This window comes from Mesocricetus auratus, unplaced genomic scaffold (genome assembly GCF_017639785.1).
Source record: "Mesocricetus auratus isolate SY011 unplaced genomic scaffold, BCM_Maur_2.0 Super-Scaffold_100025, whole genome shotgun sequence".
NCBI lineage: Eukaryota > Metazoa > Chordata > Mammalia > Rodentia > Cricetidae > Mesocricetus > Mesocricetus auratus.
In genome coordinates this window covers 12,128,136-12,144,081 of record NW_024429206.1, presented here as the reverse complement: position 1 = coordinate 12,144,081, position 15,946 = coordinate 12,128,136, and the positions used below count along the sequence as shown (strand labels likewise).

The 15,946-nt window shown below is 49.0% G+C and overlaps 1 protein-coding gene across 2 annotated transcripts in view; it reads left to right on the top strand.

The window, feature by feature from the left end:
* Rph3a (rabphilin 3A) overlaps window positions 1-15,946 on the top strand; it is a 69,409-nt gene that overhangs the window by 20,091 nt on the left and 33,372 nt on the right. For both annotated transcript variants that reach the window (XM_040731370.1, XM_040731369.1), the window contains exons 3-5: window positions 823-899; window positions 6,397-6,408; window positions 13,879-14,025. In XM_040731370.1, the coding sequence (XP_040587304.1) occupies window positions 841-899; window positions 6,397-6,408; window positions 13,879-14,025 (218 nt within the window). In that variant the 5' untranslated portion in view covers window positions 823-840. The remainder of the gene's footprint in view (window positions 1-822; window positions 900-6,396; window positions 6,409-13,878; window positions 14,026-15,946) is intronic.

The following is a 15,946-nucleotide window of genomic DNA, read 5'->3' as shown; positions in this document are numbered from 1 at the left end:
GGGGGAGCAGGGTCCTTCTGCACAGAGTCCATATAGCTGCTTGGCTCACAGGTCCATGATGCTGGCCCCCTGTGCACTGAGGAGCTACAGTTGGGCAAAGGCAGTCCCAAGCCTGGAACTTGTGGCTCTTGCTGACTAGGTGGAGAGACAAATGCAGATAGCAAGAGGACAAATCACATGCTAAGCTGCGGGATGAGGAAGAACGGGACTAGGGGAGGGACTTCGTGTGACCAGGGAAGGTGTCTTCTCGGAAGAGACTGCTTAGAGCCCGGCTTTCTTCCTTTAGCACCCACAGTGAGCAGGCGTATCTGGTGGTTCTTTCCTGATTTCAAACATCTGCCCATGGTGTGGTGGACAGACTTGGGGTCACTTCTACTCTGTGCTGTTATAAACATCAGATTCTGGTAGAGGAGGGAGTATTCACTCCTCCCTGGAGATGTCTAGAGGTGGGCCGGATGGGCCAGTGGACCCCTGTGTCTGACTGTGGAGATGTTTGCCAAACTGGGACAAGTTTTTCAAGTGCTCCCTGACTGATGTGTGGAGGGTAAACTGATACTGGGCAGGGCGGATGTAGAGAGAGAGAATGACCCGAGCCACTGTAACAAGGAGCCCACCACAGGCCTTGTGTGAGGTGGAGAAAGGGTTATTTGTGTTCATGAGTTTGGAGACCCAAGTCAAAGTCTCCGTGCCCCACAGCTGTGCCCTTTGGCATGACTGGCGCATCCTAACGTCTGTGTCCCCACATGTGTGGCATAGAGTGTGCGCTCATGAGTTCAAAGTGGCCAGATGATTGGGTAACCATCTTGGATGGGTGTTTTCCAGGTGTGACAGTCTTCTGCCATGACTGACACTGTGGTGAACCGATGGATGTACCCTGGTGACGGCCCGCTTCAGTCAAAGTAAGTCTGTGGTGACCTGGAAGTAGCTCATTTGATCTGGGTATTCCTAAAAAGTCTTCCTCTGAAGGGAGAAGAGCTGTGGGTTTCTTTCCCTGGGCTAGGTGTATGTGTGTGTTGTATATACAAGCATGTATGGGTGTAAATTTATATATGGGTACCCATGTATATGTATGTATGTGAGGCACAAAGTTGACATTGGGCATCTTCCTCTATCACTCCTAACTCTATTGAGTGAGGCAGAATCTCTCACTGCAGGGCTAGCATCCCAGCCCCATGGTGGGTTTTATGGTATAAGCTTCTCAATTTTCCATACCCCCACTGTTCCCCTAGTGTGTCTCCAATAGGAAACCTACCATGAGTGTCTGTGTTACCCACCCAGCCCTGTGGCCATGGTTTAGAGATAGCCTCTCTAACCTCTATGCCTCAGTGTGGTGGCTCTGTTTGACAGAATTTTAAAGACATTGTAAGGTTGAAGTTCCTAGTTGGAATGGGGGTGGAGGGTAGTGGGCTGTTTGCTGATGACTATTGCTGGCCCAAAGAATGCAGAAGGGGTTTCTGTCTGTTAGAAAAAGAAGTTTCCTTATGAGGGGTGAAGACTACACTTACCTGTGGCTATAGGACAAATGTTTATAGAGTGTTGTTCTGGATTATGCTGGTTTAGTAAATTAGTACCTGTGGATTCTTTTCCAATAACTATACTTGCACTAGCATTGAGTAGTTGGCTAGGTTTCTAGTACCGGGCATGGTTCCCCTTTTTTTTTTGAGCCCATCTTTGAGGCCTGGTGGGTTTTCCATTTTACCCCCATCCAGTTTGGCATGTTCATGGGTGTCAACCTTGTTCTGCTCCTGTTTAGGCAGTCTTGATGGTGAGACCTTATGAGTGTAGCTTCTGGCATTCCTAGGAGACACACTCTCACAGCAAACTCCCTGATCTCCTGGCTCTTAGAATCTTTCTGTCCCCTCTTCAGCAATGTTCCCTGAGCCTGAGGCACGGGGATGTTTTGTTGATGTATCCATGGGGACTGGACTCTGCAATGCTGCATTCTGATTGGTTGTAATTTTCTAAACGTGCCATGTTGGGCAGGGAAACTCCTATGAGGCCTCAACCCTACACAAAGAACTGCAAATGACTGAGGAATGCCGGGAGTGGGGGTGGTCCTCCCCGAGAAGGACACGGCCCTTGGCTATCCAGTGCCAACAGCTTTGAAAACATGACATACATGTCTCTCTCTCTCTCTCTCTCTCTCTCTCTCTCTCTCTCTCTCTCTGTCTCTCTCTGTGTGTGTGTGTGTGTATAATAACACTTGATGAAAAAGAGGTCAAGAATTTAAAGGAAAGCAGGAAGGGTATATGGGAGGGTTTAGAGGGAGGAAAAGGAAGGGAGAATTGTAATTAAAATACAACCTCAAAAATAACATCCCCCCCAAAAAAGAAATTAAAAAAAGATTTTCAACTAAGGTCATTTTTTATTGGGTGGAAAAGTGTGTCCATCCCTTGTCATATGGCGATACCTTTACAGTTTCTCCTTATCTATGAAATACCCCCACTTCTAGCTTTTTAAACTTGACTCATAACTCCCACTTTTACTAAAGAAGAAATGGTCTTTTACAAGAGGATGTAAGTAGATACTACACACTTTCCAGGAAAGCAAAAAGTAATTATAAAATAAATAATATTTACTAATTTTTGAAACAATGTCATTATCTCCTCCTTTACACTGTAGGGAAAGTGGACCATTGAAAGAACCAGTTTTCAAAACAAACTGTTACATCTGGCCATTGACTCCAGTAAAAATAGACCACTAAAAGAAACACTGTGGGGATTACCTAGTCTAGATTGTAGCAAAAAATAGATAATTAAAAGAAACGGTGTTGTATGTAGAGGGAGGATCTAACAAAAATAGATAATTAAAGGAAACAATGTAAGTGGGCCTAACTCCATGTCTCAGCCTCCCAGAGACTCCAGCCTGAGATATTTTCAGGACATTACTTTTTGATTAAACCACTCTACTACATTTTTAGAACTTTAAGTTATTTCTGATAATTCATTGTCTTTATTATTTTCCTGGCCCTTTAAGTCTCCTTCCTGCTCTTTGATGAGTTTTTTGTTGTTGTTGTGGCTTTTTTTGTTTTTGTTTTGTTTTAAGACAGGATCTTACTACATAGCCCAGGTTGGCCTTGAACTCACAATCTTCCTGCCTCACTCAGCTCCTTAGGTGCTGACATTAGTGTGTTATGAATGTGGCCCAGGTCTTTGATGAGCTTTGAGTGTACATTTCATGTCTTTGACCACACAGTGACGTCACTCATGAATGATGAGTGGTGTGCTAATGGTTCACAGCGTTTCTTCACAATTGATGTGTCAATTTCAGGACCTTTGCAAGCCACTTACTGACCATGGCCACAACTGAAAATTAAATGATATAAATTTACAGTCACACTTTATTACACAAAAGGTGATGAGTACTTGAAATTAATTACATTTAAATGACCCAATGACAGGTTGATACTCTCTGCTATTGATTTATTACCCCTGGGCATTGTGACTACTATACAGAGGGATGTCTCCACATATCCCTAGCTCCAAATGTTGTGATGGCATTCTAGTCAGTCATGATGACTGTGAATGTTGCTAAGCATCCACCACACACCACCACCTAAAGTCCTTGACTGTCCAGATGTGATGTTTTTTGTCCCCTGAAGTGACATCATTATCATCATCAATATAAATTATTACTAATATTGTTAGGCAATGTCTCACTCTGTATTGCCCGTTGAACTGCATGTGTCTGTGGGTGCATACTCATGGGTGCAGTACTCATAGAGGCCAGAGGGGGCATAAGAGCCGTTCAAAGTGGTGTTACAGATGGTTGTGTGTCACCATTTGGGTTCTGAGAACTGAACCCTGGTCCCCAACTCTTGAGCAGCCCGTGCTCCTAATGGTGTATCTGGCTCTCCAGTCCCATCTTTCAGTGTTTTTAAGGATAGGTCCATTTTCTTTTTGTCGTTAAACTTGTTATTCAGGCTAAATTCCTTTGTTACAGAATTTTATAGTCTCCCACAATCTTTGACTTAGGTTTTCTTTTGCATAATAAACTCTTGAGGAGAGAATCCACTTTATGTTTTGTTGAAATCTGTTTTGTCTGTCTTGAATGAAAGAGCTGAAGAAAAATCCCTTTCTTTCTAACAGTCCTTGAGTGGCAATGGAAAGCATGGTTTGGGGGATATGGCTCAGGTGCTAGGTATAGCCCACCATGCACAAGGCTTTGCAGAATACCCTGCATCACCTGTAATCCCAGCACTTGGGAGGTGGACACAGGAAGATCATAAATTCTGTTCATCCTTAGCTACCCACAGAGTTTGGAGCCAGCTAGGCAACATGAGACCTTATCTTTTAAAAAATGCCTTTAATTAATTTGTTGAGGACCTAGTAAATACCTGGGAAGAGTTTTTTGACCCACCCATATACTCCAAAATAAAACCCCTCCATCTGGGATCTGGGTTTGATCCCCAGGACCCACATGGTGACTCACAACTATCTGTAACTCTAGTTCCAGGGGATCTGATGCCTCATCTGGCTACCTCATGCACCAGACATGTGTGTGGTACATAGACAAAACACCTATTCATCTAAAATAAAATAATAATAAAGAAATGTAAAGCCCTCCGTCTGTTCCCCAGGTCTACCTACAGCCTTCCTCTGTTCCTCTGGAAGAGCTCTGGGTGTGCCTCTCAGCAGGACACTTCAGGCATTTCCCTCAATGCCATCCTGGACAAACTTACTTTGTAGATAATACTCTACCCACCAAAAAGTGTGTCTCAGTGAGATAAATCATTTCCCAGAGGGTGGACAGGGTAAAATATTATTTTATTTAAGAAACACGAGTTAATTAAACTCCCATTCATCAGAATTTACTTTCGTTGATAGGAAGCCAAACAATTTGTCTGTCAATTAAATTAGAATTATTCCAGCCGTCTAGACGCAGCTTCATTAACCACTCCTGTGCTCCCATGATGCATCCCGGTGCTCCGAACACGCACGCTGCCTTTCTCAGCACGCAACCTCCTCCAGACATTAAATAATGGCCAAATTGCAGGCATCACACACGCCGTTGAGCCTGGCACCACAGCTTGACATGGGAGGAACACAATGTTCATGTCTCCCTCCAGGTGAGGAAGAATAGAATCTCCTTCAGCTGCTGCCTGACCAAGGAGACTGCCTGCTTTTGCAATTTTCAGACACCCTTCTAGTTCAGCTTCCTGGGACCTAGGAATACTGTCTGCAGGCACCAGTGCGGGGGTGAAAAAGAATGTATGCATCTGTTCCTGCCCCGGGTGGGAGCAGAGTGAGGATGCTCAGAGAGATGCTGCCAGCAGACAGGGCCAGGGATGCAAGGTGGAAACTGAGGTACCAAGACAGGTTGCCAGCTGCCTGTGGTGGCGAGGTGCTGGGAGTAGACAGGGTTGCACCTCCACACATATCTTGCTGTGCAGCAGTCAGGAACAAGATCTCCCACGTATCCTGCTGTTCAGGATCTCCCACTGTTAGAAATAGCTCAGCCCAAGATGCGGAGAATCAGACTTTCATTGAATGATTTCCTTTAGTGTCACAGAGAAACAGTATTCAAACGTATAAATGGGTGCCAGGGCCGGGGCTCAGTTGGTAGAATGCTTGCCTAGCATGCATGCACAAGGTCCTGGGTTCAGTCCTTAGAGTTGTATAGACTTGGTGTGTGGATACCTGTGATTTTGGCATTGAGTAGGTAGAGGCAGAAAAATCAGGGGTCAAGGCATCCTTGACTGTATTCTATGTAGTCAAGGCCAGCCTGGGTCACATGGACCTCTATCTCAACAAAAGGAACAAGGAGGGGAGGAATGGAGGGCTGACCAGCGTGGTTTATTAATAAATTGACTTATTTGGTCTCTGCTTGCAAATGGGGTTTAATAGCCCTACCCAGAGGCAGCCAGGGTTTAGGTGTGACACTAAATAAATCCAAGGTGCAGAGGAACACCTCTGTAACCCTAGCACTTGGGAAGCTGATGCAGGAGGATTGCTGTGAAATCAAGGCTATCTGGGATACATTTGAGACCTTACAAAGCAAACAAATGAAAGACAATGAGCACACACACACACACACACACGTGAAAACTGAAAGTGGGTCATCAGAATTCAAACTATGATATTGCATCTGAACAATGTGGGCAGGATGATAAGGTTTTCTAAAAAGATTCATTTTATTTCTAATTATGCGTATATGCTTGTGTTTCTGGATGTATGTGCATGTGTGAGTGCAGTAGCCACGGGAGTTAGAAGAGGGCAGCACTTCTGGAGCTGAAGCTAGCAGGTGGCTGTGAGCGTGCTGATAGGGATGCTGGGAACTGAACTCAGGTCCCCTTTAAGAGCAAGTACACACTCTTACCTGCCGCCTCTTGGTCCTGAGAACTCCTAGATAACCTCTTTCATTCTCTCTTTCTCTCCTTGCTTGGCATCCCCACAGTGACAAGGAACAGTAAGTATTTCACACCATTTTCATTTTTTCTACAAGTTGGGTTTGGTGCTTTTTCTGTGATAAGATGGTAAAGAGGGATGAGCTGTATGTATGTATGTATGTATGTATGTATGTATGTATGTATGTATGTGTGTATGTGTGTATGCATGTGTGCACTTGTGCAAAAAACATATTTCCATGGAGGAAATATGAAATCACAAAAGGAAGTTCCGTCTTGGCAGAAAGATGGGAAGTGTTCCTGAGACGAGACCACAGTCAAGATTCTGAGTTGTGTTTGGGGCTTCGGGCGACAGTGCTGTGTCTGTGTCATCTGCCCCTGCAGAGTTTTGCTAGGACAGTAATCCCAGTCAGTGTTGTTGTGAATTACAGTGGTGGTGACTGGGGCAGCGCTGGCCAGCTCTCTAGGCCGCGCCCCCAGCCATCTCCTTCTGGAGGTCACCCTGACTGCGGAGAGATGCGCCATCAGCTCCCAGTGTCTGGCTTTGCTCACCGCATTTGTGTTTTGAATTAGATTAATGTACTAACTGTGCATGACAAATTGGATGTCGGGCGCAACAAAGGGGCTGCCAGGCAGCTCCGTCTCAGTGACAAACACATCCAAACACTATAGGATGTCATTGTCACCCTGGAATGATGGGATGCTAAGATTCATCATCACTGTGGCCTTATCTATCACACTCCCCATCATTTCCCTTGACTGTCCTGTCTGTAAAGTGGGTCTGATGACCTACCTTTCCTTATCAGAGGGTGAAGGAGCCTTCATATGTAAACTGTAAAGCACCAGCAATCAAATGGAGGTGTGAATCACCACCTTGTATTCCCATGGGTGGTTGTAGTGGGGAAAGAACAGACTTTGACTGTTGGGTTCAGCCTTTTTGGATCCAAATAATCTGACCCTCAGTCCTCCAGAGAATGGCTGGCCCCCAATAACATATACCCAGGTGACCCCAGCCTTTTTCCTCTGCTCTGGGCCTCAGTTTCCCCATATGTCCAATGGGCACTCAGTGATCTCTGTGGTTGGCTGGTGGGACCCTGGTCACACAAGCTTCGCTTTTTATTAAACCACAGATGTGTTATTGAGACGTGTCAGGGGTGGGGGCTGAGGAGCTGTCAGACTAATGATGGATGAGATGTCTCAGAGGGACAGATGCTGCCTGTCGCCTCTCGCCACTCACACGTGGACTCCAGACTGAAGCGTGTGTGCGCGTGTGTGTTCTGAAGTGGAAAGGGAACCGAGAGAGGAAAGGAAAATGTTCCGGGGTGGGCAGGGGTGACAGGGAGGGTGATGGGGGGACACATGACAAGGTAGCAGAGGGAGGACTATTTGGGAAGAGGACAGGGCAGCAGGAGGAGGAGGGGTGGGGAGGGCAGCAGGGAGGAGGCTAAGGAGAATGAAGGGGAGTCACGTGTGTTCGTGAAAACACTGCAGTGGAACCCACTACTTTGCGTGCTGGCTTAAACGGTTTTATGTCTGTGTGTTGCGTGTCTGTGTGGCACATGCCTGTAGGAACACGCGGGGGTCAGAGGAGGGTGTTGGATCCCCGGAAACTAGAATTATGTGTGGTTGCGAGGCACCATGTGGGTGCTGGAAACTGAACCTTGGTTTTCAGCAAGAGCAGCCAGTGCAATTCACTGCGGAGTCATCATTCCCAAGCCCCTTAAACAATTAAAAATCCAAAACAAAACTGTGACTAGGATATCACAGAGCCACGACTCCACAGGGGCTCAGAGCTTATAGAGGCTTCCGGGTTTGGTTTGCTGTCATTCCCCTCCCCCTCCCTTCTCCCTCCCTCCCGCTGTTCCTCCCTCCTTCCTCTTGTTCTTTTCCCCTCCCTTCCTATTCCAGTGGTGGCGCATGCCTTTAATCCCAGCACTCAGGAGGCAGAGGCAGGTGGATCTCTGTGAGTTCAAGGCCAGTCTGGTCTACACAAAGTGAGTTCCAGGACAGCCAGGGCTACACAGAGAAACCCTGTCTCAAGAGAAAAAAATGACCAAGTACCTGCTGTATACCAGCTGCCATGTTAAGCACCAGAGATACGTTCATAGCCCCAGCATGGGGACATCTAGTGGGGTCTACAGGAAAACCACCTGTAATCAACACACTCTCCCATGTAAGGAAAAGCACAGTTGTGGGGCCCTGAAGAATATTATGTAGCCCAGACTTGGGGACTATGATGCAAGTTTTCCAGAGAAAGAGTGGTGTAAAGGCAGGCCTGATAAGAGAGAGAAATCGATCCACATTCGAAGTGTCTTTAGGCAGTATCTTCATGTGAGAGTGCAGAATTTCAGAGTGGCTGAGGGGGTAGATGACTTGCATATGAGGACAGTGGCAACCCCAGGGTCCCTCTGCATCCCCTGTGGTGTCACCAGGATGGAACCCATGCAGAGGGTCCTTGCTGGCCAGGAATGAAAATGTCTAGCAGCACAGCCTTCCTGGTTCCATCATTAAACCTCCCCACTGAGCTGTAAAAATACCCTCCTGATGCCTGCACTGTGGGCATCCCAGCAAAGGGAGGGCAGGAGGGAGGGACCCAAAAGGGTTCATTTCGGCTGCTGTGGAGAAAGCTTCAGCGCCCCTGCACCCCAACAGCTCTTCCATCATCCAATCCCTCTGGGAGCTCATCACGTATTGATAGAGACATCTGGCAGGCACGTGGGGATTATGTGTGTGAAATGAATGCAGGTGGGCTGTGGGAAGGGGCAAGGCCTCCTCTGTGTGCTTCAGGGGCAGACAGGTGGGCGGGGCTTCCAGGAGGCTCACCCATCTCCTGTTGTCTAGAGTCCTCTGAGGCAGGCTTTGGTGGCAGCGACCTTCCACTTTCTTTAGGTGCAGGGACAGATGCGGCAGGGGCTGTTCCTGTGCGGTCCTGGCCATGCTGTCTCTAGTCTGCATCAGTCCCTTCCCCCCCAAGTGTCGGGCATCCAGGAAATGAACATTCGATAGTGGTGATCTTGAAGCATCTCACTCAGCGAACCCTATTTACAGGCATCCCAGTTATCTGACTTGTAAGCAGACACACAGAAATAAACACCCTACCCTCAAGTTCTTGCCACTTAATTTCAGGCTGGGTTACCTGGGATCCTGCTTCCTCAGAGGACTGAACTGGCAGGCGTGGGGTGGGCACACAATCCTCTGTGTAGCTTGTCCCATGGATGACAGCGCTTCTGTCTCTAGCATTGGCTTTCAGTAAGATCCCTGGTAGAGTCTGGCCTAACGTGCAAGAGGCCCTAGGTCTGATCCCCAGCACCTCATACAATGGGCACGATGGGCCATACTGTAATCTCAGCACTCGGGGGGGGAAGCAGGAGGATCAGGAATTCAAGGTCATCCTCGGTCACTTAGAAATTCCAAGGCCAGCCTGGAATGACTGAGACCCTGTCAAAAAGTAAACAACAACAAAACAAAAAACCCAAACCAAGATCTTCACGTTAGACTTCGTCTTAATGACACTTAATTGGCACCTGTGCTAGTTAGAGTTTCTATTGTTGTGAAGAGACACCATGACCAGGGCAACTCTCATAAAGGAAAGTATTTAATTGAGGGTAGTAGCTTGTAGTTTCAGAGGTTTAGTCCATTGTTATCATGGTGGGGAGCACAGAGCCATGCAGGCAGACATAGCGCTGGAGAAGGAGCTGCTCCATGTTGATATGCAGGCAAAAGGAAGTAGACTGAGACATGGGCAGTATCTTGAGCATATATGAGATCTCAAAGCCCATTTCCATAGAGACACACTTTCTCTACTAGACCACACCTACTCCAACAAAGCCACACCTCCTAAGAGTGCCACTCCCCGTGAGATCATGGGGGCCAATTACATTCAAACTACCACAATGTCCAATATGCAGAGACCCCACTGTCTTTTCCCAAGACCCCCATGTTCACAAGGTTTCACAACCCAGGGGGCTCCTTCTGTTCCCAGAGAGTAAAAGGCTTTGGTTGAAAAGCCCATCTTATTTCCCTCTGTTTGCTTTGGGAATTTTTCATGCAATCTACAGGAGGCCTGTGGTCTCCCACTGAGACCCAGGAGGAAGTTTCCAAACATCAGCTGAGCTGTGTGTCAACTGCTTGTTCTACATCAGGATAGAAGGAGGATTCAGAGGAGGCAGCAGCTGCCAGCCACCTTTCGGCTCCCTGCAGTCTACAGAGGGAGGCAGTCCTCCTATAAGGGACCTTGGGGACACATCTGCTCTGCTCATTTGTGTCTCTGAAGTCACGCTTGTGCAGCAGCCTAAGTTCCTGGTGTACATAAAGCCCAGCAGGTTGTATGGTGGTGGGTGGGAGGGAGGCACTGGCTACGGTGACCGGGACCAGACTGAACTGTAGAACATGTCCTTGGGGGATCCACACTGGGCCTCAGGTTGGAATGTCCCCTGAGTTAAGAGTGGAATTGCTTTGTAAAGTCAGGAAAGAACTGGAGGGGGAACTGGGGGGGGGCAGTGATGGTTCATATTGATGGCTGATTTGACAAGAAGATCTAGGATCATCTTGAAGACCCTCTGAGCATCCCTGTGAGACATTTGAGATTAGGTGGGGAGACCCACCTTATGTGTGGTCAGTTCCATTTCATAGGCTGGGGTACCGCACTGAATATAGAGGGGGAAGCAAGCTGAGCGCCAGCATCCATCTCTGTCTGCTTCCTGACTGTGGGTGCCATGTGAGTCTCTGCCCCACATTCCTGCCACCCGCCCCTGCTGTGCCTTCCCTGGTATGAGGGATCGCACCCGCCCGCACATGTGAGTTCAAATCAGCCCTTCCTTAAGCTGCTTCTCGTCAGAGCAATAGGAAAAGCAACTAAAACCAGGACCCGAGGAACAAGCAAGGGAAAGATGAAGGTTGAGAAAAGGAAGAATTGGGCGGATGGAGACCACCTTCCCCACAGGAAACCACAGGCCTGAGGAGGAGGCGGGCACTGTGGGATGGGTCAGGAGCCACAGTGTCAATCTCAAGTAGGGGGAAGAGACCTCAGGCAGGCCTCTCTCCCAGCTCTCTCTCTACCCCTTCTGTTCTCCCAGCTCACCTCTGAGACCTTGGCATAGCCTGGAGGAACCTAAGTTTCCTTAATTTAGGAGTTCTTCCTCCAGATGTGGAAGACACGTCCGACTTTTCCAAAAGTTCCCAAGGAATTGACCAATGCCAGGATACCCCAGAGCCTGAGATGGGGTTAGGTGAACACCAACTCTGAATTCCCAGTGTCCCCAGGATCCCAGGAGGCTTTCACCTTCTGGGACAGCGCCCTGCGGTGTCTAGACTGAGGGAGAGGGGTATGCTTTGCTTCCATCCTATGTGGACCGCAAATAGAAGACTTTAACATCCCTGCTTACAAGAGCCTGGGTTCTAGTCAAGGTCTCTGTGTCCCTGTGTCCTCAGATATTGATCTGAGTGCCAGGGCACAATAGTGATGAGGTCCCTGAAGCTCAGTGGGGCGTAGGGGATGGGAATTAACAGGTACCAAGAGGGTTGTTTAAGGATGGCTTCATCTGGAGACGGGTGTGATAGAGAATTTGAACCTGGGCAACAGGAGATGACGTGCTGGTGCTGTGAGACCAATGCTTGGAGGAGGGAAGGGCTCCTGGCATGGCATGGCAGGGAGGGGTCGGGGCAAGGGCAAATGTCCTGAGGCAGAAACTAGGTTTGGGTGATCAAGTTGAGCAAAGAGGTCAGTGTGGCTAAGATTCAGTGGTTGGGGAGCAGCGAGGGGGTGCCAGTAATGGGACCAGGAGAACAGATGGGAGGGAACTTGCCAAAGTGGGAAAGAGCCCTGGGCTTTTACTATGGCAGTAAACTTTACAGACTTTAACATTAAGCATCTTAAAGAGCTGAATTGGGCGATGTCTGGTGTGTTCACCATGTGGATGACTGCCACTGCTGTCTGGTCCTGGGCTTCACCGTTTGTGAGGTGCTACTGTAGGGTCCAAGGCAGGCTGGCATTGGAACACCTGAGGCACCTGCTCTGGGCCACACCTGTGTTTCCATCAGATCTCTCCATGGGCCATCCTCTTTCCTACCTCACAAGACCACTCAGGACATCTGCTTCCCTTCCGTCCAATCCTTCTCTGCTCTTCCAAAGCAACCTGATAGATGGGGGAAACAGAGGAGGAGGAAGGAGAAGAGGATGGGGAGGGAGGGAACTAGGTTTTAACTCCTAATTGCTGAATCAAAAGCAATTTCATTGCCCCCATGCCAAAGTGACCCTGAGCCGGTGTCTCATGTGTCCTGGACTCCAGTGCTTTCCTGAGCCGGTGTCTCATGTGTCCTGGACTCCAGTGCTTTCCTGAGCCGGTGTCTCATGTGTCCTGGACTCCAGTGCTTTCCCGGATCTGAGGTTTCTAGATAGCTAGAGAAGGCTGAGAGCTTCCCAGTTGGCATTTAACTCAGGAGAGTGGGGTGGGGTGGGGGGTATCTCAGTCCTGTGTTGTGGAGCATAGAGTTGAGAGGCCAGGGAATGCTCTCCATGAGCACAGCACGAAGTGCTCCCAGCAGATCCTCCTTACACACCAGGAAAGGGGGCCAGGGCAGGGATGCTGTGAAGACCAAAGCTACTGACTTGGATATGTCTTCTATGTCTGTATCTGCTTTTTAAGAGGGAGTATGAGGACTTAAAGGCATAGCTCAGCTGATAGAGTGCTTGCCCGGCGTGGAATGAAGCCCTGGGTTTGAGCCCCAGTGCCACATAAACTAGGGGTAGTAGTGAACACCCATAATTCTATCACTTGGGAGATGGAGGCAGGAGAATCAGAAGTTCAAAGTTGACCTTTGCTATATAGCTAGTCCAAGGCCAATCTGAGGGATATGAGACCCTGTCTCAATAGGGGTGGGGCAGGGGATAATGCACAGAGTAGATTCCCAAATGATACCGGAGCCTTTAATGGTGGGAAACCTGGTTATTTGTCCTTATAAAGATATGCTTACAACCATGTTTCTAACAACTGGTTAAAGTTTAAAGGGAACTGTACCCCCACCCCAGGTATGGCAGAACATAGCAGTCACCTCTGTTCTTGGAAGATAGAGGAGGACCAGGGGTTCAAGGTCATCCTCAGCTACAGAGGGCGCTCCAGTCCAGTTTAGACTACATGAGATCACATCTAAAAATAAACATGTATCAACATCTTTGGGTCAGGCCATCCATGGGGTCCACCTGGCCTGACTGTATTCCCTGCAGCTGTATTGTGGTGTGTGTGTGTGTGTGTGTGTGTGTGTGAGTCTGGTTTAGTATCTTTGTGAAAATATCTTGGCTTTTAACTTCTTTTTATGCACGTGGCCCGGGATGCATCAGAGTGGGATGAAGGAATGATGCATGTCGCATTGTTCAGACAGACAAGCTGAGGTTCAGAGGCACAATGCTGCCCAGGGTCTCTGGGCCAGGGAGGCTCCCTGCAGAAGCTCCAGCACTGGTTTTGCAGATCCCTGGGTCTCTGTTCTGACTCCTGGGATTATCCAACACACCTCATGCCTTCTCCTTGGCTTCACAGGCTGCAGGCAGGATGGTCCGTCCATCCTGGAGTGCAGACCGACAGGCAGAGGAACCAGGAAGAGCTGACAGACGAGGAGAAGGAGATCATCAACCGTGTGATCGCTCGGGCAGAGAAGATGGAGGCAATGGAACAGGAGCGCATTGGGTGAGGCCAGCTTCACCTCCCCCTGGGGCTGCATGGCGATGCTGGGGTGGGAGCGCCTGGCCACCTGTGATTCAGCATCCTTGTTGCGTGAGGTGGCAATCCGACCCAGAGGATGAGAAGGATGGAGAGAGTACAGAACAGGCTGGGCTCAGGCCATGTCCATGTTGGGTGTGCATGGAAGGAGGGAAGTTGAGGGGTTTACCAGGGCAGAGGGAGGTTTACCAGGGAGGCTGTGCTGTGGGTGTGAACACTGGCCGTCTCAGCTGATGAGAGCTGATCGAGAGTTCTGGAAGTATTGAATGCCTCACTGAGGGTGGAGTTAGCAGAGATGGTGAGCAAAAATCACTGCATTTGGCTTAGGCAAAGGCTCAGAGGTAGGGCAGGGTTGGAGAAAGGGTTTGTGGCTGGGGCAGGGAGCAGGAGGAGTGGCATCTGGTACCCTACAGTGCAGCACAGTGATCATGGATGACAATGAACAGAGTGCTTTAAAGTGGCTGGTGTTGAGTATTCCTAATGATGAGATGGACACAGGGAGGATACCCACCTAATCATGGCAGGACACACACATGTGTATATATATGCATATATATATGAATGTATCAAAGCATCACTGTGCATCCCATAAATATGTTAAAGAGAATGTATAAGAACACACCCCAAAGTAAGCTATAGAGTTACCCTGGCAACAGGCATATGGCAGGCAGGCATCGTGGGGGCAAGGCAGCTGAGGTGGACCCGGTGTGGGGACATTCCGGGCTTAGAGAACCCGGAGTCCTTGGTGAATCTGGAGCACAAAGATGTACTTCCCTGAGCCCCGTGTGCTGAAGGGAGGAAGGGCATAATGACACCACAGGGTTCTGAAGAGGATAGAGTGAGATGATGGGCGTGCCCCAGTTGTAACTGTGTTTAATGGATGGGAGAAAGAGGGCAAAGTAGGTCTCAGAGAGCTGGGATAATGGCGTGTGGACAGGAGGGAGGCGGGGCTTGCAGGAAGCAGCTGTGGAAGAGGACAGAGTGCATGCTGGAGGGGAGTTGGAAGCTGTGTCAGTGAAAATGCCAGGGGTCATCAGGGTCAGGGTGACCGAGAAAAGGGGGAACTCTAGGCATGGCCACTGAGGGACCCACGGAGCAGTCCCTTACACGCCAGTGGGAACTAGGGAGCAGCTAGAAGCCAGCTCGCCTCTTGTCCTCAGGAATCTCCTATCATCCTGGTGCAAAGTGCAAACGGATGCATCCTGCTTGTGTGTGCATGTGTGTGTGTATGTGTGTGTGTGTGTGTGTCACGCACACTCAGGCCAGAGGTAGACTCCAGTTGCCTATCTCTGCACATTGTACCTTTCATTGGGAAGGACTCCCACCCGCAGTGCATCCGTTCAGCTAGGCTGGCTGGACAGTGGTCCAGGGACCCTCCTTCCCCTCACCCCTAAGCTCTGGCACTTACTGCCATGTCTGACCTACACAGCTGCTGGGGATCACAGCAGTCTTGTTACCCACTGAGCCACCTTCTCAGTCCTGCAGATGTGTGTGGCACCGTTCCACAGACTGGGGTCCTGGGCTAGTGTGTAAGGAAATAGCTGAGTGCAAACAGTTCTTCGTGCCTTGCAGTGAACCTGACCCAGCCTTCTGGTCCTCGACTTTAAAGGCACCCACCCCCCCACTTCTAGCACAGGGTCAGCGAGTCACTGTCTTGTCCTCTGTGGCCTGACACTGACTTGGTGTCATGAGGCAGTGTTGTGGTTGAGAGCTAGGGTTCCCAGATCAAGAAGACTTGGATTCAAATCCCATTCATTTCCTCTGTGACCTCATGGTAGCCACTTTGCTTCTGTGTCTCATTTCTCTCTTGTGCAAAATGGAGATGGCACTCCTTGGTGAATAAATACGATGAAGGCCGTCACTTATTTAGTAAGTGATAGCAACACCG